We start from the raw sequence: 24,132 nt of genomic DNA, 5'->3' as shown, positions 1-24,132 counted from the left end.
GTACTGGCGGTAATAACTGAGGAGACCCATTACTGCCCTGCACTCTCCCACAGTTCTTGGTCTCTTCTCCTTTAATGCCCGCACAGCCAGCGTGTCAGCAGGGTCCATTTTACTGCCATCAGCGGACACAATTCGCCCCAAGTAGCGGACCTCACGCCTGAATATCTCACATTTACTGGGCTTCAGCTTAATGCCGTACTGCCGGAGTCGCCGCAGTACTGTTCTGACATCTTCCACGTGACTCTGAAATGATCTACTAAATACCAGGGTGTCATCTAAATACGGGATGCAGATTTCATCTCTCAGTCCTTCCAGACATTCCTCCATGCAACGCTGGAAGGCGGCGGGGGCGTTCATCAGGCCAAAGGGAATTCTGATCCATTCATAGAGACCCCAGGGAGTAACAAAGGCTGTCACAGGTCTGCTCTCTTTGGCCATGAAGCCCTGATGATATGCTTTCCCTTGATCTAGAAGTGAGAACCAGGAGTTTCCTCCTAGGCCATCCATGATGTCCTGCACTCTCGGAATAGGCTTAGTTTATTAAAGATCCCCATTAGTCTACACACCATAGTGGAGACTATTCTTCCTGGGGTCCAGGCAAAAGATATTACAATACAGATTAAAAGAAAAAAGTGCAGTACAGCATGATCATTGTTGGTGACCAAAACACAAACTTAGTAACCAACATTTACATTACATGTAAATAATGCAAAAAACAAAAAACAGAGAATTAAAAACAAATTATTTTTGTCAGTCCAAAAATACCTTAAATAATAACCTAATCTACTCTAATTTCCTTTCTGATTATTGCTGCCTTAAGTTTCCTTTTGAATTCACCTTTATTCCTGGTTAGAGTCAAATATGAGGGGAGCAGATTCCAGTATGCAATGGCTCTGTACATTACTGTTTTTTTGAGTGCATTGGTTTTGGGTAGAGGACAAGTAAAGTGACCACTTAGTGCCTGTCTGGTATTATATCCATGTCTCTCATCTACAGGCGATAGCTGTAAAGACAAACTGACGGGTTTCTGTGAGGAGTACACATTATTTAGAAACAGAATAAGGCTGCATGCCAGTCTTTCATCCACCCTCATCCATGACAGCCTGGTGTGCATATCATCCACACTACTCCTAACAGAGCAACGAAGTGCTAGTCTTGCCGCTCTGTTCTGAGCAAGCTGCAGTTTGCTAATTTCTTGTTTTGATGCACTAGACCAGATAACAGGACAGTAGTCTAAATTTGACAGAACTAGAGATTGTATGACTAGTCTAATTGATGTATTCGTAAGCAGATGAGCACTCCTTCTTATGGCATAGATACCATTTATCATTCTCACCACTGTCTTTTTAATTTGAGTGGCCCATGACAGTGATTCGTCAATTGTGACACCCAACAGTTTGACTTCTTTAACCTGTTCTACCGTAGCACCCTTTAAAGAGAGGCTTAATTTCTGATCTGTTCTGAGAGCATATTTAGAACCTAATGCCATACATTTAGTTTTTAAGACATTCAACTTCAGCTTATTTTCTGTGATCCATTCAGAAACCAGCTTTAACTCTTGTTGAAGCACCTCATTAACATGTTCAATGCTGTCTGACGATACATAAATAGTTGTGTCATCTGCATAAATCCCCATTCCTGCATTTTCCAATACATATGGCATGTCATTTACAAAAATAGAATAGAGAAGGGGGCCAAGGCAGCTTCCCTGAGGAACTCCACACTGGAGTGTCTCAATATTTGACAGAGAGCCATTGAACTTAACACATTGTTGCCTATTCACTAAATAGCCCTTCAATAACTCAATAGCAGAATCTTTGAATCCATACGCCGATAGTTTCATGAGTAGTAGCTCATGATCTATGATGTCAAAGGCTGCGCTGAAATCCAAGAGCACCACCCCAACAACTGACTTCATGTCAATCTGTTTGAACCACTCGTCAGTAAGACATGTCAGTGCAGTGCTTGTAGAGTAGCTTGCTTTGTATGCATGCTGTAGATCTGAGTTAATGTTGTTTTCTGCAAGATACTGCTGGATCTGCTTAAATATAATTCCCTCCAAAAGTTTACTCAAGACAGGTAGGATGCTGATAGGCCTACTGTTTGGACCTGTAAATGGCTCCCTACTGTTTTTTGACAGAGGAGTAACCTTTGCAATTTTCCACAAATCAGGATAAGCGCATTCCTTAAAACATAAATTGAAAATATGGCCTACAGGCTTCGCAATTGATTTGGCTGATAGCTGAAGCAGCCTGCCGTCAATATTATCAACCCCACAAGGTCTGTCACACTTAATTGTTTGAAGTATCTTAACCAAACAATCAACACTGATTGGCTTGAAATCAAACTCACAATCCTTACCACACATAATATGATTTTGTATTATAGCTCTGGACAGCCCACCACTAACAGGCAGCATTTGATTTCGTAGTGTGTTTACTTTACTGAGGAAGTAATTATTGAAATAATTTGCTATGTCAGAAGGTTTGGTAATAAATTCTCCATTCAGCTCAATAAATGAAGGAGTTTTGGCCATTTTACTTCTACCCATAGCCTCATTAAGTACTCTCCAAAGTTTTTTACTGTCCCCATGGCACTCCTCAAATATAGAATGATAGTAATATTTTTTCTTTTGTCTATTTAGTTTAGTTATTATATTTCTTAGTGAGCGGTACTCTTGCCAATCTGCTGCATTACCTGACATGATGGCAGATCTTTTCAGTAGGTCCCTTTCTCTCATCAATTTTCTCAATTCCTCATCCAGCCAAGGCGCTTTAAGTGAACGGACAGTGAATTTCTTAATTGGAGCATGTTTATCACACACTGCAGAAAATAAATTCATAAAGAAGTCAAGTGCAGCATTTACATGCCTCTTCTCAAGCACAGTATCCCACTCAATATTTTCTACATCAGCAATAAAATCCTTTTCTAGAAAGGTTTTATATGTTCTTCTATGAATCACTGTAGGCCCTGCTTTAGGAACCTTTATTTTCACAGTTAAAGCAACAATATTGTGGTCACTGAAGCCCACAGGCACCGACACAGCTTTAGAACATTTTTCAGAACAGTTTGTAAAAAAGTGATCAATGCAGGTTGACGTGACCCTTCCGTCCCTATTGACATTAATTCTTGTGGGTACACCTATGACTTGAGATAAGTTGCATAATGTGGCTGCATTGCTCAACTTCTTTTTCAATGTACAATTACTGGACAACCAGTCTATATTCATATCACCAAGCATGTAAATATCATTGCCATTATCAGTTACATTCTCCAGCATCATGCATATGTTATCCAGATATTCAGCATTAGAGCATGGTGGCCTATAACAACAGCATGTCAATATAGGTTTCAGATGTGGGATATGAACTTGGAGCCATAAGGCTTCTACTCCAGCCATACCTAGATCTTTCCTTATTTTAGCTGGAATATGATTTTGAATGTAGAAAGCAGTACCTCCCCCATACCTGTCTCTGTCCAATCTAAATATATTGTAACCTTGAATTGAAACAGCTGCATCCTCTATGGCTTCTTCCAAATGAGTCTCTGACACAGCCATAATATGAATATCATTTTCGTGTAGAATAGTAAATAGCTCTTGGACCTTGTTCTTTAAACTACAGACATTTAAATGAGCAAACCTCAAACCTTTTTTCGGTAGTTTGATAGACATTAGAGAATTTAAATACAAGTTAAAAGACAGAAGGTCCTCATCTCTGAGTCCTACATACCACTCTTCAGGATCGGGTGGAGGACAAGTGCTGGGGCGACACAGCCCCTCGCTCCCTAGGTGGGTGTGTCACAAGGCGATCATATCTTAAGTAGGCAATGTCCCCTCTATCCCATACCTCCTTAAGTTTAGGCAGAAGATCTCTTCGTCTCTGCCGTACAGCCTCGGAAAAGTCCTCATTGATGTAAATCCCAGGGGCGGTCTTCTTCAGTTCCTTTCTACTCCTCAAGATTAGCTCTCTGTCCTTACAGTTTAAGAATCTTACTACAATGGGACGCTTCCCGTCAGTTCTGTGATCTGGCTTCCCACTGCGGTGAGCCCTTTCAATCTGCATGGCTCCAACATCCAGCTTTAGTTTTTCAGATATTAGGTTGCGGACTTTACCTTCAGTATCAGCCCAGCTCTCCCGTGGTGATTCCTCAATCCCTTCAAAAATTAAATTGTTTCTTCTTGACTGATTTTCGAGATAGTCAGCCTTGTTTTCCAACGTGGTGAGACTGTCACAAATGGTGCGCATACCATTTTCAACGGTGTTGTGTTCACCAGAGACTTTGGATACATTAGCTTTAATCTCATCAACTTCTCGCTGGGTGAAATGAATGCTGTCCTTGATCTCCTGTACATTCCTGTTCATAGAGTCAAGACGCTCGTTGGTTGAGTCCAGAATCACCCGGACAAACTTATTAAAGGTGTCAGTTTGTCTGTCCAGTATCTCCATGAAGTGGGCTTTCTGCTGTGTCAGCATTTGGTTGATTAGCTTTCTGACAGAGACCATGGTGACCAGCTCAGTCTCCTCTTCAGCCGGAGAGGAGGCCTCTCCCTCATAATCACTGGCTTGTTCATCACTCTTGTTGTTCTTGCCCTGCTTCTTTCTTGTTCCTCCAGCCATCTTAGAGGGCTAACCCTGGTAGCTGCTAGCTGCTGCTAGCTGCTGCTGGAGCCAGGTGGATGCTAGCTGCTAGCTACAATCGAGATAATGTCTGAAATGAATGTCTAGTGCTAGTGTGAGAGGCGGAGAGGAGTGGAGACAAGGCTGGTGGTTCAACTTGGTGTCTTTGATGCACCGTTGTTCCACTGGCCGCCCTCTCCTCTCTAGGTAGCCTCGCGGTTTTGGCCTTGGCTCCACGACCCTCTTCACAGCCCTCTGGTCTGGTGAAGCATATGGTGAGTTCGACTTCTTGACCCAGCCCTGTGCGATGAGGTCATGTAAGTAATCTTTCATTTCCCTGTACAGGGGCTTGGGCACAGACATGTAGGTTTTTGCCACAGGTTCACAGTCTTTCAGGGAAATGCCGAGTTGCAGTTTTTCAATGAATCCAATATCATCATCTGTTTTTGAAAATGAGGCAGACTCCTCTCTCAGCATCTGGTGAGCTATCTCTCTCTCTGGTTCACTCAGGTGGCTCAGACTGACAGGCGGGTCCCATAGGTCAGTCGTTTTGTTCCCTTCAACCCTGATGTGGCTCATACTGACTGGAGGTGGAGGGCGGAACCCCTCTAGAATGGAAGCGGGGTATAGGGTCTGAATACTTTGTACAGTTCCAATCACAGTTCTTCCTGTCAACACTATGTCATGGGCTGTGGGGTTTTGCACACTTACAGTAATGTAGGGTCTGTTACCTTTACTCAGTTGGACGACGGTGTCACAGAGTTCAAGTCCCTCTGCCCAGTGGGGGTTGACATCGGGCTCAAAGATCAGTGGAGCATCTCCATATGGGGGAGGCATCTGTACATGACACTCCACTTTGACAGACATGTGTTTAGGTATATTGATCCGCTCCTTTGTTGTCTTCACAGTATATTCCCTTCCCTGTCCAACGCTCACTTGATGTACAAAGGCTTGGGCTTGCTCTGGTTCAAGAGTGGGGAATACTGTTCTCACTGTATAACTCAGGAGTTCCATGTTAGTAGCATTGGACTTTTTCAATTCACTGTTTAGAATTAGCTCAATGACATTGGACCCAATGATTGGTCTGCCCAGCTTGTTACCTTTCATTACAAGAGTGGGGACAGTAACTGAGGTGGTGGGTGTTCCTGAAGCTAAACTAAAAGTTATCTCCACCCATCCAACATAGGGCATGTTCTCTCCGTTCGCTGCCACAATATCCAACGGGCCTGCTCTGTCCAATATTTCAGAAATGTCTCTTAGCCTTGTGTGTGGCAGGTGCACTTCTTTCCATAGCTCATCAATTATTGTCACTTGAGACCCTGAGTCCCACAAAGCTTGAACCCCTTGGCCTTGGATGTGACAGTCAATCAGACACTTTTTGCCTACCAGCGGGGCTATCTGGGCCTGTTTCTCTCTTCGGGGGGGCAGTGTTCACAGTCATACATGAGGGGGGGAAACATTCTTCTCTGTGCACAGTCCAATCATTAACTTGACATTGTTTAGAACAGTAGAGGGCTTTTTTTACATTTTGCACATTGTCTCATCTCTTCGCCCTGTTTTCCACAGTGTGCACAGTTGTGGGACATTGGTATGTCACTGGTCACTCCCTGCCCCGTGCGAGTGACCCGTCCTCGTTTAAAGGCTCACCTCCAAACTGTTCTTGTTGTCCTCTTACTCGACAGCCCGCCAGGTAATGCTCACTGCTGCCACACCGAAAACAGTGTGTGCAGTACTCCTCAGTCCCGCGCTGTTGACAACCAAAACACTTCTTCATCCGTCGAAGATTTGGGGGGGGAAAGCTACGTTGTGGAGCGAACCTCTGTTGATATTGAGCGGTTCCTCCTCTCTGTCCTGGACCAGGAGGGAGCCAGTATCCCTGCGGCTGGTTCTGTGTCTGTTGGAAGTTGTACTGGGGCTGTGACTGACTTGGTGACAGGTTGTACTGGGGCTGATGCTGGGGGGTATATTGGGGCTGTGATCGGTGTTGTGGGCTAGTGTACTGGGGCTGTCGGGGGTGTATTGGGGCTGCAATTGACGTTGTGGGGGTTGGTATGGGACCTGCTGTTGGAGGGGATACTGAGGCTGCTGCATAGACTCTCTGATCTGGCACATTTCAGCTTTAAGATCTCTCAGTACAGCCATCTCGGACCTCATCTCTTCGAGCTGTAAGGCAACTGTAGGGGGCAATTTAACGTTTGAGTTTTGTTGACCAGGTGACTTGTCACTCTTTTCCACAGGAGTGTCGCTCGACTGGACTGCGTGGATAGTAGCAGGCCGTGGTTGTCCCAATAATTTCTTCTTATTCTGCCTCTCTGTCTCATAGGCACACGCTGTGTTCATCCTCTCCAGTAACAGTTCATCAGAGATGTCAGTCTGTTCAAGATAGGGCTGGAGATCACGTTTTATATTGTCATTTTGCAGACCGGTTAATACAGTGTGCAGGAACATGTTTTGTACTAGACCTGGGTCATATTTGAGGCCTGACTCATCTTCCTGTGAGGCAAACAAGATCTTCTGTCTCAGGTCGAAGGTACGAATGAGGAAGTTCTGTGGCGTTTCTTTGATACCCTGCACTTCAGAGGTCAGCTGCTTATAGAGCTCAGTCGCACTTTTCTCTTGATAGTGGGAACGGAGTATTCTCCTTAGAGTGGGGAGGGTCAGGTTAGCTTTCCCCTCTAAATAACTACGAAGCCCCATGCCAGGAATGATTGACCTTATTACTGCATCTACTATCTCGAGTTCTGGTACCCCTTTATTTCGACCATGTTCAATTTGGTGGGCCAGACTTGAAAAGGTCAGACGGTCTTTCTGCCCAGGCTCTCCGATCTGGCCAGATATTTTAAAATCCTTGTGCCATGGGGTAGGGGGATAACTGTGGGGTGTGCTCTGAGTTAACACGCTGTTAGGGGCTGGGGTTTGTATTTCTCTGGTGTCTGACTTTTCTTTCTCACTCTGTTTCTGTGTGGCAGCCAACTGTAGCTGCAAGGCCTCAATCTCTTTCCGTATCCTATCCTCTTCTCGCTCCTTTTTCCTCTGTTCCTCTTGTAAATCTGCTTCCTGTGTCTGTTGCTGTGTTAGGTTGGCAGCTGCCAGGAGCTCAGTCATTTTGTCTTTACAGAGGAGTAAGTCAGTCATTCCGTCATCCTCTTGCTTTTCAAGCTCCTCTCTCTGCATGTGATCTGAAACTAACTTAATGAGAGCTCTTCGACTTTTACCAGTAACATGCTCAAGTGCTCCTCCTGCTATACATAAAAAGTCACATAGCTCTACCAGAGCATCTCGGGGTAGCTCACATAGCTCTCTGAATATTTCTACCTGTAGTTGTTCCACTTCCGATGACGCCATCTCTGTGCCAGGTGGTTGTGAACGATGTGGAGTGATACCTCTTCACCCGTTGAACGTAGCAGCAGCTCTCCTGGTATGTAGCAATACCTCAGATTGACTGCCCACTGCTCACTGATGATCGGGTTACCACTGTAGCAGTTCACCACGGTGCTCAGGATGACTGGGTTGGTTAAAAGAGACGTGTGACGGCAGGGGACTTCTGTAGCTAGAAGTGGAACCACGCTGCACACATCCCGGACGAGCCCCCTCTCCGGCCGGAGAAATGGCGCTGCTCTGCTGGCGACATGCTAGGCAAGGGCTCTTGCTGCAACTCGTTTGTTTGTTCGTCTACTCGTTTGTCGTGGCGTCCTTTAAGTCCGTGTTCTATGTCTTCCATGTGTGGACTAAGTGTGCAAACTCGTTGGACATAATTGGTGCTGTGAACTGTGTGCTACGTGTGGGCAAACTAAACTGGAGAAGATCAGAGCTTGTGTTGGCATGGCTAATCCTGTCGGGCCAAGTCGTCCGGTGTTTAGCAGACGGGTCCATCAACAGCGGCCTGCAAAACTACAGCTGGGCAGAGCTGCTAGCACTGCGGGACAGTGGAGTACTACCGTCACCTGCACTGCTGCAGGAGGTTCCGGGAGAGCTACAACGCCTTGGACCGGGCCACCCGCGGGGCAGCAAGGCCAGGAAACGGGGTAAAAGAGGCGGCGTTAGACATCGCATCAGGGGAGCCACCAAGCTACCACTACCTCCTATGCTTCTCTGCAACCCCCGCTCGCTGAAAAACAAGCTGGATGATCTGCGTCAACAGGTGGGAGCCTGCTACGAGTATCGTGAGTCGGGTTTAATGGCCTTTACGGAAACATGGTTTAACGAAGATGTGACGGACAGCTACATTCAAATTGAAGGTTTTTCCCACATACGCCTAGACAGAGACACTAACTCGGGGAAGACACGGGGAGGCGGGGTGTGTGTGTACATCAAGGACAGTTGGTGTCGTAACTTTGCGGTGAGAGACAAAATTTGCAACCCTGATCTGGAGCTGCTGTGTGTTACCCTGCGGCCATATTATCTCCCGAGGGAATTTACTAACATTTTTGTGTGTGTTGTGTACATCCCGCCAAGCGGCAACGCTGGCAGAGCAGCTAATGCAATCACGGACTGTGTGCACCGCCATCTACAAGCTAAACCGGACGCCCCCATGTTTATACTGGGAGATTTTAACCACTGCAGCCTTAACAAATCATTACCTGGCTTTCACCAATATGTTAAGTGTAGCACCAGAAACAACAACATTCTTGATAAATGCTATGGCAATATCAAAGACGCCTACACAGCCAGAGCTAGACCCCCCCTGAGTAACTCTGACCACAATGCCATTCAGCTGCTCCCTACATATAGGTCAGTCTTTAAGTCCAGCAAACCAGTGACTCAGTCAGTGAAGGTATGGTCCACTGACAAAGTGGAGGAGCTGAAGGGATGTTTTCTCTGTACGGACTGGGATCTCTTTTTCAGGGATACAGACATTGACAATATCACGGAGCTTATCACTGCCTACATATGTTTTTGTATAGATTCTGTCATACCCCAGAAAATTGTTAAACGATATCCTAACAACAAACCATACATCACAAAAGACATTAAGGATTGCATCAACAGAAAAAGAGCAGCCTTTAAATCTAGGGATAAAGCAGGAGTCCGGGCCGCTCAAAAAGAACTCAATGCTCTAATAAAGGCAGCCCGGCAGCAACACAGGGAGAGGGCAGAACAAAATCTATCAGAAGCCAACACAAAGAAACTTTGGGACTCCATCAGACAAATGACAAACATGGACACAAAGAAGAAGCCTCTTTTTGCCCAGAACGAGGCGGCAAGGGCCAACGAACTGAATGAATTTTATATGCGTTTTAACTCTGATAACGGCAGTGAGTGTGCAGCAGTTTTGGACAATGTCATTTGTGATGTGAACCGGGATAGAATTGTGCTAGAGCCACATTCTGTAACTAAGATATTTAAAGGCATACAGACTAACAAAGCGACAGGTCCGGACAATCTGTCGGCTTTCTTTCTCAAAAATTTTGCAGATGAACTCTCTCCAGTATGGCACAAATTATTTCAGCTCTCCATAGACACATTCACAGTACCCAACTTATGGAAAAAATCAATCATAATCCCGGTACCCAAGAAAGTATGCCCTCAAGAGGACAATGACTATCGGCCGGTGGCCATTACCTCCAATGTTTTTAAATCTCTAGAGAGGCTTATGATTGAAGTACTCCATTCAGAAGTAGAACCCATGCTTGACACAAACCAATTTGCTTACACCAAAAACCGGAGCACGAGCGATGCCATATTAACAATAATGCACCTCATTCTTAAGCACCTAGAGAGTCCTAATGCGTATGCCAGATTGCTTTTTGTTGATTTTAGCTCTGCTTTCAACTTAATCCAGCCAGACATCCTTCTCAAGAAACTGGTAGAGCTAAAAGTCAACCCTTTTCTAATCCGGTGGTACCACTCATTCCTGTCAAACAGGCCTCAACAGGTGAAATTTAACGGGTCTTTGTCTGACTCTGCAGTCTGTAGCACCGGCGCCCCCCAAGGCTGCGTCAGTTCTCCGTTCTTATTTACATTATACACTAATGACTGCGTCAGTACTGCACCTAACCAACACATAGTAAAGTTTTCTGATGACACTGTCATTCTCAGTCTTCTCACTAAAAACACAGACATCAGTGTTCACAAAGCTGCTGTGGACACGTTTGTTAATTGGTGTGACTCACACCAACTTCATATCAACACAAAAAAGACATTAGAAATGTTGGTGGATCCCAGATCAGTTGGTGACAAAAGCACTGTGACCATACATGGTTCTGGCATTGCACAGGTGTCCTCCTTCAAGTACCTAGGGGTACATATCGACTGTGACTTGAGCTGGCGCACACATGTGGCAGATGTGTGTGCCAGAACTCACCAACGCCTCCATTTCATGCGCAGACTTAGGGTTTTTGGGGTCAGTAAAAATATCATGATCATATTCTACAGGGCAACAATTGAGTCCATTCTCCGATACGGTATTACCAGCTGGTTTGGGAACCTAACTGTCAAGTCAAAAACACAGATTTTCAACCTAGTTAAGACAGTAGGCAAAATCATTGGAACACCAGTACCTCTCAACCCACAGGAGCTCTTTGAACAAACTACAATAAGACAGGCTCAGACTATCCTATCTGACAGCTCCCATCCTCTGCACTCTGAATATACACTGTTAAACTCAGGTAGGAGGTATAGGGTTTCTCTGTGCAAACACAACAGGTACAAACACTCATTCATCCCTCTCTCAGTCAAGCTCATCAATGAAAAACGGTGAAAATGACTGTATGACAACATGTGAGAAGCAATGTCTTTTTGACAGTGGAATGTATGTTATGAGATGGAGTAATGTATAGGTAGCTAGGACTATATGGGGAGTGGGGGAGGGATAACTGTATGCACAGGGAACAAGATCTGGTAGATGAGTATGCAAGAATGAATGAATGAGACCAGAATTAATGTTGATCGTATGCCTGGTTGGATTGCTATTGCTATTGTTGCACAGGTATGGATGTATGAATGGAGGAGCAGTTTTGGTCAGGATGAATGCTGAGTGTATGGTGTGATTGCTATTTGCACAGGAGTGTGGGAATTTACAGATTGCTATTTTTGCACATGAATGCTTGTTTGCACAATACTATGTACAACAGTTTTTGAGCCTGTTTGTCCAATAGTTTTTACTGATCGTTTTCGTATCTGTGATTTGCCAATACTATGTACAACAATTTTGCACTTGCCCATGTGATGAACTGATTGTATGTTGTATGTTGTATGTTGTTTCATACTGATGTGATGCAGCTATTGCCCAGATCCAAACAAATTTCTCCCCTGGGAGACACAATAAATTGACTTGACTTGACTTGAAAATGTAGCACCCCTGTAAAAGGGTTGAAATTATCATTAAATGAATTAATAATCAGCCGACGCTGTGTCTCTTCTTCATGACATGAGTTGATCTTTTTATATAACAAATTCACCATGGCAATAACACATTCACAATAATCAATTTCACATTCTTCCATATACATTCACAATTATTTAGCAGCATCATGTCAACAACACTACTGTAATAACCCGGTTTCCATTTTATCATCAACTATTCCAAAATAACATTCATCAGAAAATATCCGTAGCCTCAATTAAATCAACTGTACCAAGTACCATTGGTTCTATAACTCTGGCATCATACTCACGAACATTAGTAAAGGCACTAGCCCATTAAAGAAGGCACTTAAGTATAGGTTCAACACTGCAATTGTTACAATACCAGAACAAAATAATTAAGTGCAGCAAATGTTCTTAAATGCAATGCTACATCATGTATTGTTCCATTTTAACTGTAATATTATAAATGCATTACTCATCAAACTGTTTTTATCCCTTTTAACCCCAAGTTATTCTATTTATATTTTACATGACCACTTTATTCTTTAAAGAATTGCTCATTCTCTTTTAAATGCAACAGTGCTTTTAGCTTCCACTTGACAAATGTATTTAGCTTGTAGCATACTCATGACCTTCACATTGTACTTATACACAACCAAAATGGATTAAATGCATGTAAACCAGGCCTACACGCCATGCAGCGACGCACCACACTGTATTGTGAAAGATGGCGCCGGCCACCATGTGGTTCTCAAACAATCATCTTTTGAGCTGAATAAACCCTCTAACATGACCATTTCAAAATGCTGATGCCCTTCAATACATTCCCCATTATGCCCAACACATATATAATCGACCGTGAGCCATCTGTTATCAGTATTTACCTGTAAAAGGGTTGAAATTATCATTAAATGAATTAATAATCAGCCGACGCTGTGTCTCTTCTTCATGACATGAGTTGATCTGAAGAGCAAACACACTGCGCCCCCTACAGACCTGATGCAGACCAGAACAATTGGTCGCCGGCTCACCAAAATACACTGATCACAGGATGATAGATTAATCATGTATTGTTTTAGACCATAGAATCCTGTAAACTGTTAGAAAACAAAGTCACAATGATACACAAAATAGGGAAATAATGAGAATGGCTTATGACCAAAATAAACACATTAAATAAATACCTTTGACTCAAAATAATAGCTTGTAAACCGTCAATCAATATTATTATAAAAATCTAAATATATTCAGCCTACTACACAAGCTCTACAGAACCCTACAATCTTTGTTTAAGAAGAACAATCCCAACCGTGCGTCCGTCTCTCAGCTCCTGGATTTGGAATTTGCAGCCAGAAGAGCATTCATTGACTCTGATTCTTTTTCGCGAGGAGGACAGACACAATAAAATTCTAGAGGCGTATCCTTGTTTCAAGGACATTGGACATGTGAGTCATTATTGACTGAGCATAATTGAAAACATGGCACCACACAAAACAATGTCTTGTATGCCAATTTCGTCCTCCTACCTAATGCAGTCAAATGTCTTTATTTGTATATTGGATAGGTGATGGAGGAGCTTCAACGCATTCTGGACAAAAATAACATCCACTACATTAACGAGCTGAAGGGAAGATGGGACAACATCTGCCAGAAGGTGCAGTTTTTTGGTGTGTGGAAAAAGCTGCTGAAACCCCCAATAGGAATGGACAAAGGTAAGCAATGATGTTTTGATGTTATTAGGGTGGACATTAGGCAAGTTTATGTGCTAGTGTCTTGTCTTCCTTCTTTTCATCTGTGGTGGCTATCCCATTATTTGTGTAACTTTTTGGTATTTAAGCAGATGTTGTAAACTGTTCAGATTTGACCTTGTATTATCTAAGTGAAAAAGTAACACATACATGGCTGCCGCGGGTTTTTAAAAGGTAGTAAAAGGTAGTAAATTAAATTAGGCCAAATTAAAGCCAGTAAAAATTAGTAAAAAGTAGTAAACGTCATCTGACGAGGTAGTAAATCCATAGATATATATAGAACACTAGATACGCCACGCCCCTCTCAGCCGCGGCACACGGAGCCGCCATCTTGTGTGGGTCTTGAGTAAGTATTCTCACACTGTCAGACAGCCAAAGATACATATGGTCACAGCTAATTTCTCAGCTCAAAAAAAAATGCCAGTTCATTGTGCTGCTTTCGGGTGTGTACACCGACGTTCAGTACACACCAGACGAGAGGGAATCACTTTCCACAGGTGAGATACATTTTTTAAGTACATTTTTTAGTCATCATTAGCTAGCTTACATTGTGGAGGACTACGGTGAAAGTGAATCGTTTGCGCTAGTAACACTATCGCTGGTTAAACGTCTGCTTACTCTACTATTTACACAATTAAATTTCCCCTGTAACTTAAGTTTGGTAACCTTATTCCAATTTAACTATTTATGGTTTAGGGGTGTGAACGTTTACAAACTCGTCTAACGGTTACACGACTGCAATGTTTTCATATAGGCCTACACGTTCAACCGTTTCGTATGGCGGGGGCGATGTTTTTTTTCGTCTGACAGACAGTCAGACTTATAGACAGAGTTAGACCGAGAGATCTTTATTTATTAATTTTACTGTTTGACTTCAAAGTGATCATCTGACTTTAGACTCCCGCTTTCACGGAGACAAAAGTAGCCAATAGTGAGAGTGAAATGATTTGCTCCCCCTTAACCCTAGCTTGAGTTTAAATGTAAATTGGTTTTGGTAAATGCCATCACCTAAATGGTAACTTCTCTTGCCTTTTTTCTTATTCCTTAAGGTTTCCCAAAGCCGGTGACCAGCGAAGAAAATGGGAAGTCGCTCTTAAAAGACAGGGTTTTGCTGCCAATGACGATACCATGCTCTGCAGTAAACATTTCAAGCCAGAGCATTTTGACCGGACTGGTCAAACTGTCAGGATCAGACTTGGTGTTGTTCCATCCATCTTTGCCTTCCCCGCTCATCTTCTAAAAGTAGGTATACTATTTAGGCTTTCTTGTATGTCAGTGAAACTTATTGATTTATTATGTTATTTCACTAAAGTCAACAGCCAGCACTGACCGGACCACCTCGAATTCAAGGCGAGCCAAGGAGAGCCTTCCAATGGACATCCCTCAATATGCCCCTGTTGAACCTGCAGCTCTGCCTCAGTCTCAGCTTGTTGTGAGTAGGGTTCGAACGATTATTTACGCCCCCTACATGCACTGTGCATTCCTTCATCACATGGGGTTGGGGGGTTGACATTTTACTAGATGTTTAATAGATGGGATCAGGCAGATGAGTAATACTTTCCTCAACATTCATCTTTTTGTTGTTCAGTGACATTATTCATTGTTCATAAAATAATCAAAACTTGATAAAGCTCTACTTACAAATAAATCTGTCTGTTTTTAATTGTATTATTGTGCTTTGATGTCTGCCTATGACAACATTGTTAAAATTTCAGGGTTAAACATTTCCCAGTTGAATTCAACTCCAAAAGTATTATTTTAACATGTGTTGGGGTAGTAGTAATAAATACTTTCACATACAATGGGGAGTTTTCGAGCCAACAGAATAACACTTGGAGTATGACAGCAGGTGTTTTTTCCTCCCTTTTACTAGGACCACACTTATGCTCTGTCCAGTTGCCCTTTTGCTCTTAAGGAGGGGTACATTAAGGCAAAGGACAATGTAAGCAGACTGCAGAGGGAAAAGACGAATACAAGGAAGCGTGAATTGAGGGCAAAGAGTTCCTTGCAGGATGTGCTGATGGAGCTGAGGGAGAAAAACTTGATGACTGAAGAACTAAGTCAGAGGGTTGGATTGTATGCAGGTAAAATGACGTATGGGTCTGATTCCTTAGATACATGTCTACAGTATGTCCCGGAAACATGTCCCTGTTATATTAATGCGTAATCTATGTGTTCAAAGTAGAATTTGTGCTCATGTGGCCGATTTGTTTGGAAATTGTATTTGTTCATTTTAAACTGCTCTACACTTTGGGCGAGATGACATCTACACTAGGCTATGAATATCCACACCAATCATAATATATATTGGTAATTTATTTGATAACCGGTGGAAATAATTCTTTATTCATTGTTAGATCTCCCACTGCACCTTTTCGAGAAAAAGGCCAGTGAATACAGCAAAGAACAGAGGGAGTTTGCCATCACATTACACCTGCATGGACCCAAGGCATACCGCTACCTCAGAAGCACGCTGCAACTTCCTCTCCCTCATCCACGCTCATTGCAAAGGTATCGTATGTTTTCTTCGAGAATGAAATAAAACCAACCTCTATTAGTTGTAAACAACAATTTTATATGGTCCGGGCTAGAGAGGTTAAAATGAATTGCCAAGTGGTCAAAATCTAAAATCATAATGAATTGCTTGAGGAAAATGAGTGATGATTCCTTGGCCTGATAATATGATAGGTACTTTACTTTTTAATTTTTTTAAAGGTGGTTGTCATCATTGGATGAGAGGCCGGGCCTGAATATAATGATGCTCAACATGTTGGGGCGTAAATTGGAAGAAGACCCTGACAAGCATGGCCATGTGACATTAATGCTGGATGCCATGTCCATAAAGAAGCATCTGCAGTACAATCCTCGGACTAAACGGATGTCAGGATATGTGGACCTAGGCAACGGCTGTAACGAAACGGATCCTGCCACAGAGGCTCTAGTGTTGATGGTCGTTGGCCTTAAAGGCCATTGGAAGGCACCGATAGGCTACTTCTTTACTGCAACACTCACAGCAGACACACAAAAAGAGCTTGTTGTCCACGCTTTGGAGGCACTACATGACCGTTCCATCAAAGTAGTGAGTGTTACCATGGATGGACATGCCACCAACCTGGGTATGTGCAACTTGCTTGGAACTAATCTTAAGGGAAACCCGAAAGACCCCCTGAAGACCAGCTTTACTCATCCCTCTTCAGGTGATGAGGTATTTGTCATAATGGATGCGTGCCACATGCTCAAGCTCGCACGCAATATGCTTGAGGTAATACATTTCTCTTGGTATTTGTGGTGGTCTTTATATTCCCATCCTCTGTATGCACCATCATCATATATCATATACTATTCTTTCGCATATCTTCATGCAGTTGCTGATGGGCGTATCCCTCTGTAGCTGCCAAAACCACGTTTACATCGTGGTTGTACTCGTGCGACTAATAATAAATAATAATTCAGATTCAATTTCTGTAGTCATACCGGACTATCAACAGTGGCAGTGGCAGGATCGAGTGGAAGCACATTGTTGAGCTCAACAATGTTCAAAAAAAGGCAGGGCTGCATGCAGCCAACAAACTGACAGATACTCATGTCAGTTTCAACAACCAAAAAATGAAGGTGTGTTTGTGTTTGTCTGTGTGTTGGGGGGGGGTAATATACTGAGATTTGTTTTAAATGTAATATGCAATACAAATTAAAATACATTTCTTATTATTAAGGTTTCCCTGGCGGCACAGACATTAAGCAACTCGGTTGCAGTGGCCCTCCGGACACTGAAAGATCTTGGCTACGAACAATTTAATGACTGTGAAGCCACAGTGGAATTCCTTCAGGTACTGCAACACTAGGTTATGAATCCCTTGAACCCAATTGTCACTCCGTGCTATACTTGCATGGCAGTATAGCATGTCAATGTTTTTTCAGTATACAAAACGTAATTAGTGTATTGACAAGCAGGCCTCTCCCACTCACTTCCTACTTTCAGCCTCATATGCTCACCACATTTAAGCCAATATGTATTGAATTTTGACTGAAAGGCAATTAAGTTGGATATCTGATACCTATGGATCATCTGATTTTTCCCTCTAGTTGCCAAAGCTCTAGCATCGAATAACTTGTTACAGTGATTAAGATATATGAATAAACCCAAACATTTCTTTAGATGATTGACAGGCTCTTTGACGTATTGAATAGCCGAAACCCTCATGCTAGAGGATACAAAGCACCGATTGGGAACCTCAATTGGTGTTACAAGTTTGAGTTCCTGTCAAAGGCTAGGAAGTACTTGCTAGATTTGGTGATGATGGATGGTAAACCCCTTCACCAGTCAAAGAGGTTAATTTTTAAATACTTATTGCATGTTGTTCTGAATGGAGTTCATGATATGCTATTATGCACAGAGTTCACAATGTGCTGTTTTGCACGGAGTTCATGATATGCTGTTCTGCATCAGGTTTAAAAGAAGTTCTGTATTTTTGTAGGTGGAGTTGGTAATATAATGAGCAATGTTGATAATTTAAAGTTAATGTAGTCTCCAGCATGTCTGCTATGATCAGTTCTACAAAACATTTTGGAAATTTAAGGTACCTGTCTGTCATGGGGTTCGTTATAAACATTGACACTCTGATGGGGATGATTCCTCAACTCCTGGAAGAGCAACAATATGTCCTGACCTACCGCTTCAGCCAGGATCATTTGGAGCTTCTCTTCAATTCTATCAGAGCATCAGGTTTGATATATAAGATAAGATAAGATAAGATAAGATATTATCTTATTCATCCCAGCAGGGAAATGTAGGTGTTCCAGCAGCTAGCATACATACATACACGCAACACATACACTCGTACAGCGGTTCAATTTCTTGTTATCTCTTATTTCACTCACAACCATCTCTAGGGTTTACAGAGAATGGTAAAATCTAAATATTAAAAAAATAAAAGGGAGCAAGACAATAGGTCATATCCCTTTGTGGCGTTTTTGTGTGTGGTCTACTATAACTATGGAATAAGTTAATTGCCTCAATGTTAAGTAGCCCTGTGTTGGGTTTGATATCCTTCCTACTCTACCACTCATGTCTCCTCTATTCATATAAGGAAAACACGATTTACACGACACGATTTAAATATCTTAAAGGGTTGTATGTTGCTGTTTGTTTCTCATTAGGAGGCTGGAATAACAACCCAACTGCTGGACAGTTCCAGGGTATCTTCCGCAAGCTCATGTATAGATGTGGTGTCAAGCCTGTGGATTCTGGCAACGTGAGAGGACAGGATGCCACTGTCACCCTGTCAGCTGAGCACTACACCAGAGTCTCCCTTTCCGCTGCTGAGATGTCCTCTGCAGATGCCGCCACTGCTGAAGAGCTGGTTTCTCCATTCCTGAACATTTCGGCCCTTGTAGGGGACCACAGCTACCTCCCGACTCGCTTTGGTGGTCTAGTAGACAACGCACTGGTCTACATTGCTGGGTTCGTTGTCCGGTGTATTTTTCGCAGCCTGTCCTGTGATGTGTGCCGTGCCAGCCTGGTGACAGATGCTGTAGCTGTCCCATTTGACCAGAGCTACCATCTGCTGGAACTTCGTAACAACGGTGGGCTGATGATTCCTTCAAAAGGAACTGTAAAGGTCAGTAAAAACATCCATCAGCTCCTCTGTACACAGCTAGCATGCTGCCCAACGATGACCAACAGCCCAACCCATCCTCATACAGTCACAGCTTTAACATTTTCTAATTCTCTTTTTGAAGGTGGTGAGAGCTGCGGAGAGGGCCATTCGTCAACACTCTCCAGGGAAAGCCCCTGATGAGGTTGTTGTAGCCCACTTTGTCAGAGAGGAAATCGGGACAGAGGACGTCTTTGCACTGGGGAGCCATGTCCAAGAAAGCCAGTTTGGCATCGACAATCACCTGTCCCTCCTCCTGTCGCTGGTTGTCTCTGTCTTTATGCGAATACGGCTGCATCATATCGCCAAATTAACCTCGCTTACCTGGCAGAGAGGAAATTCCCGAAAAAAACTCGGAAAAACCATCCTGTTTCAAGGATTTTGAAAACGACAGATATAGTTATATATATATATATATATATATATATATTATATATATATATATTATATAGTTATATATAGTTATATATAGTTATATATATATATATATATATATATATATATAGTTCTGTATATGTGTATAGTTATATATATGTGTATATATATGTGTGTGTGTGCATATATTTGTGTATATATATATATATATTGTATTAAATGTATAATTGTAAACATACTGTACCAAACTACATTAGGATTATAAATCAATAGAAATTATATATAAAGTGTAAATATAGTACATCAAATTATAAAAATAGACATGTGTATATATATGTATATATATGGATTGTATATTGTAAATTATAAAATATATAGTATTTATTTTATTTAAGTTGTATATGTATGGATTGTAAATATCAAATATAGTGTCATAAAGAAAATTGTATATAGATATATAAAAAGATGAGGAACACAGGAAGTTAATTTATTAAATATTTGTCCTTTTCTTTTTGTTTTGTATTTTTCACATGTTTAATTTGTATTTGAATGTCTGAAATAAATTCAATCAATAGTTCCAGTTGTATCTCAGTCTGGAGGGTTGCTGGTTCTAGTCCAGAGTGATGCAGTGTTAGAGTGGTTTGAGAGTTATAAGCTAAATGGATAAGATATTTACTTTTTGAGAAATAAAATGTTAATAAAGTAAGCGTAGCCTCATTCAATTCCGTTCGGGCACTGAGAGTGAAAGTCAGTACACAGCAAATACATGAGTGTTAAAATGTTAGGGACGGTGTTGAATATAGAGTGTTGGTGTTATTTTAACACCACGCAGTTATGAAATAGCACTGCTAGTGTTGCCTGTGACTTATTTGCGTTGTCAAATCAGAGTGTTAAGCTTTTTTGGTGTTAAGGCAGATCTAAGCCACGCCCTCACGTAACGGTTGTCCAGGACGTGATGAAGACGAAAAAACTTTCTCCTGCGCCATTTTCTTTCACAAGGGGAATACTCAAGACGGTAGAAGGTAAGTGCTTAATTTGACTGTCTGGGGGTATTCAAGACTTAGTCATACACCTGTTATTTTATCATAATTCATATTTGCTTCATAACTTGTGCTTATTTAAGTTGTAATTGTCTATTTTGTATTGTAACGTTAGGTAATAGCTAGGTTATAGCAAAGCTTTTAGCATGACTCAATACTCTCAGGTTAGACTATAACGTTAACTTTCGTGAAAAGTTTACTCCCTGATAATAAACCTACTGTGTAAGCGGGAATATATCGTTGGACTTGTTAAAAAGCGAAGTTATTAGGCTGTACTAGTTGCTAGCAATGTGCAGTGTTCGGCGGGAGTAAGTGTTAGGCGGGAGTAAGTTAGCACGTTACGTTATTGCTAGCAAGCTGGCTGACGTTAAGTGAACTTTAACGTAGCTCTAGCCACTGAGAGATGGTGAAAACATGTATGCTAGCCATCAGTGACAGGATTGGTCTGACTTATGACATGACCTTCTAACCATGTCCATAAATGTCCATAATTGTCTACAAAAATACATTGCAACATGGAAAAGCATTACTGGTAGAAAGACGTTGCGAACGCAGCATTAAGAACTACAGTTCCCATCAACGTTAGCGGTTTCGCGCTATTTCAGAACCTACGAAGGGCCCGCGGAACGAAAGAAGATAAAGGAAGAATGTAATGGCATTCTGAGATTGTAGAGAGAGAAGGAATGGCAGTATGTATTTGAGTAGTATGTAGTTGAGGGATTTGCTGAAATAGGCTATGCAAAATGTGCAGGGGAACAGGGGGGGAAAAAATGAACGTTAGCCTCCCGTTTTCTCCCATAAAAAATGTTGCTACGGACAACTCGACTTGCATGCATGCATGCTCATTTTCACCGAATACAATCTAAAGTACAAAACGAAAATTTGCCCACTGACCATCAGTCAGATATTTAAAATAAATATAAATATATTTGATTAGGCTATGCTGGGTTTCGTGGAAGTGAAAATGGGCAGTTTTAATAATGGGCAGTATGGAGTCAGATAGGCTCAGGTCACCATGGACGTATTTGGATTTGCCAAATTTTGCAGGACACTTGATATACAGGCTAATTGCAAATATGACATGTCTGGATGTTTAACTGTTGGCCTGAGATTTGTGTTGTATCATATTTTATTTTTTAAGAAAGAAATGCTGGTTCAAGTGGAGTGCAAGGGTGTCCTGAAATGGGTTCGAATACCAATGAAGGATGACCGCTATGATTACTTTCAGTTCATTCAAGAAGGTAAGTAAAAGGTTAACTCGACAATTTTTACATCACACCTAATATTGCATGTCATTATGAGTCAGTTATTGATTATTAACAGCAAAGTGTATAAACCTCATGATTGTTTTACATATCTAAAACAGAACTGTACCGACAGTTTATCGGAAGTTATTTCATCATGTCATAGGTTAAAACTTAATGGCATGTGGTTGTGGTGCTGTTGCCAAACAGCTTTTAAGTGCATTATCGTCACCTTCACGCTGTAGTGCATTGGTAATCCAATGGTAGTCCAATGAGATAAAAAGCCATTTCCGTGTATTGGCCGCACTGCACCCAAGTATTAGTTGCAGGGATGCAGGAATTTTACAAAATTACTATATCAACTGTGGTTAATAGTTGGGAAACAACAGTAAGTGTTTTGGATCTCAGTTTCAGCTAAATTCAACCTGCCAAATGAATCTGATGTGGACCTGAAGGACTCCTCAGGAGTTGATGTAGATGCTGACATTTTTGATGAGTTAGTGAGATCTGCTGCAGTATCTTTCAAGGTGTTCACTGAGGACTCTGGTAAGACACAGAAACGCCCCTCCCATTGCATTTACATTTAGGACATTTAGCAGATGCTTTTGTCTAGAGTGAATTAGTACATCTGTCAATAGGAACAGAAACAACAATATTGCTATTGTTACAACTGCAGATGTCAGAGAGCAAATATGCAAGATCAGGCCACTGTGGTGATGTTGCCTTATGCAAAATATATTTCCCAACTAATGTTAAATAGTATAACCCCCCCCCCCCCCCATCCCTTTTCTTCCCTTAGCTGAGAAAGAGGTCTCTGAGGCCTCCTTCTGCTCAGAAGAGGGATCATTCTCACCCATTGAGTCTGTGAGGTCATTCTCATCAGTTGAGTCTGTGAGTTCAGGCTCCACTGTTATTACAGAATGCACCAAAGCACGGAGAAGGCAACTGGTAGAAGGACCACCTGACAGTAAGGCAGCAAAAGATGTAAGTTGTTCTTAGGTTGTTGGTAGGATGTCAAAAAATGTTCAAAATGCATAGCAAGTTTACATGCAACCTCTATATTACAGATGGTCTATGTAGCTCTACATCAAAAAACCGGGGGTGAAGACATATTCAAAGAGTACAACGCAACCAAAGGCCTTTCTGATCAAACAAGAAGGAAACTCGTCAACATCCTGGTGGCAGATATGGTCGAGAGTCATGGGTAAGTGTCATATCAACTGTTGACAGAGAAAAAAGTTTCTGATGCCAGTTAACCTAATTAGTTGTGAAATGTTCCTTCTTTTGTTGTCTATTACACAACTTTTCTAGCGTTTTGTTGCCCCCGTCCCAACTTTTTTGAGATGTGTTGCTGGCATAAAATTCATAATGTGCTTATATTTCAAACTGACCCTATCTTGCTATGGTGTAGGAGGGTCCCACCAATCAATGTCCGCGTGACCTATGAAGTCCCTGGATTCACTCTGGTGCGAATGGACAGGGGAGGGGGGAGTGGCTACGGTGGTGTATGTGTGTACATCAATGATCTCTGGTGTCGTGCCTACTCAATAAAAACGAGGATATGTGACGATCCCAATGTAGAGATCCTGGGCATGACTTTAAGACCATTCTACTCGCCCCGCGAGTTTGGGTGCATCTTACTGTTTGCTGTTTATGTCCCCCCGAAAGGGCCGGGAAGAGCTGCACAGGCAGCAAGGACCATCGCTGACTGTGTGCATGAACTGCAACTGCAGTACCCAGAAGCACCAGCAGTTGTCCTCGGAGATCTGAACCAGTGTTTTCTAGACATTGTGCTGCCGGGATTTGAACAATACGTCCAGGATACCACCAGAAAAAATAATATATTGGACAAGTGCTATGTAAACATTAAAAATGCATATGTAGCCAGGGTTGGGCCACCTATTTCGACCTCTGATCATAATGTTGTGTGCATTACTCCAGTCTATAAATCAAAACTAAAAAGAGGAAAGCCTGTGAAGAAAGTAGTGAGGACATGGACAAATGAAAGCAAGGAACAACTAAAAGCATGCCTTGACTTGACAGATTGGGACACTTTTAGTTACGGCTCATTGGATGAAATTACCACAGTCACAAATGATTATATTAATTTTTGTGTAGAGCTTGTTGTTCCCACAAAGGAGATA

At 42.2% G+C, this 24,132-nt stretch overlaps 2 protein-coding genes across 3 annotated transcripts; both read left to right on the top strand.

Moving 5' to 3' along the window:
* Positions 1-13,955: 13,955 nt before the first annotated feature.
* Positions 13,956-16,738, top strand: LOC129115522 (THAP domain-containing protein 2-like). Its single transcript, XM_054626945.1, has 7 exons — positions 13,956-14,172; positions 14,725-14,917; positions 14,988-15,107; positions 15,549-15,759; positions 16,033-16,186; positions 16,391-16,584; positions 16,728-16,738. The coding sequence occupies exons 1-7, from the start codon at positions 14,060-14,062 to the stop codon at positions 16,736-16,738; spliced, it is 996 nt and encodes a 331-aa protein (XP_054482920.1). The 5' UTR covers positions 13,956-14,059.
* Positions 16,739-18,261: 1,523 nt separating this feature from the next.
* Positions 18,262-19,715, top strand: LOC129115526 (uncharacterized). 2 transcript variants are annotated; one of them, XM_054626947.1, is made up of 3 exons: positions 18,262-18,398; positions 18,833-19,293; positions 19,415-19,715. In XM_054626947.1, exons 1-3 carry the CDS (start codon positions 18,266-18,268, stop codon positions 19,712-19,714), a joined length of 894 nt encoding a protein of 297 aa, XP_054482922.1. In that variant the 5' UTR covers positions 18,262-18,265; the 3' UTR covers position 19,715. The 2 variants fall into 2 exon arrangements, with proteins under 2 accessions (XP_054482922.1, XP_054482921.1); XM_054626946.1 differs by lacking the exon at positions 18,262-18,398 and having other exon boundaries at positions 18,633-19,293.
* Positions 19,716-24,132: the final 4,417 nt, after the last annotated feature.

Source organism: Anoplopoma fimbria, unplaced genomic scaffold, assembly GCF_027596085.1.
Source record: "Anoplopoma fimbria isolate UVic2021 breed Golden Eagle Sablefish unplaced genomic scaffold, Afim_UVic_2022 Un_contig_7523_pilon_pilon, whole genome shotgun sequence".
NCBI classification, from domain to species: Eukaryota; Metazoa; Chordata; class Actinopteri; order Perciformes; family Anoplopomatidae; genus Anoplopoma; species Anoplopoma fimbria.
This window is presented reverse-complemented; position numbering and strand designations above follow the sequence as displayed.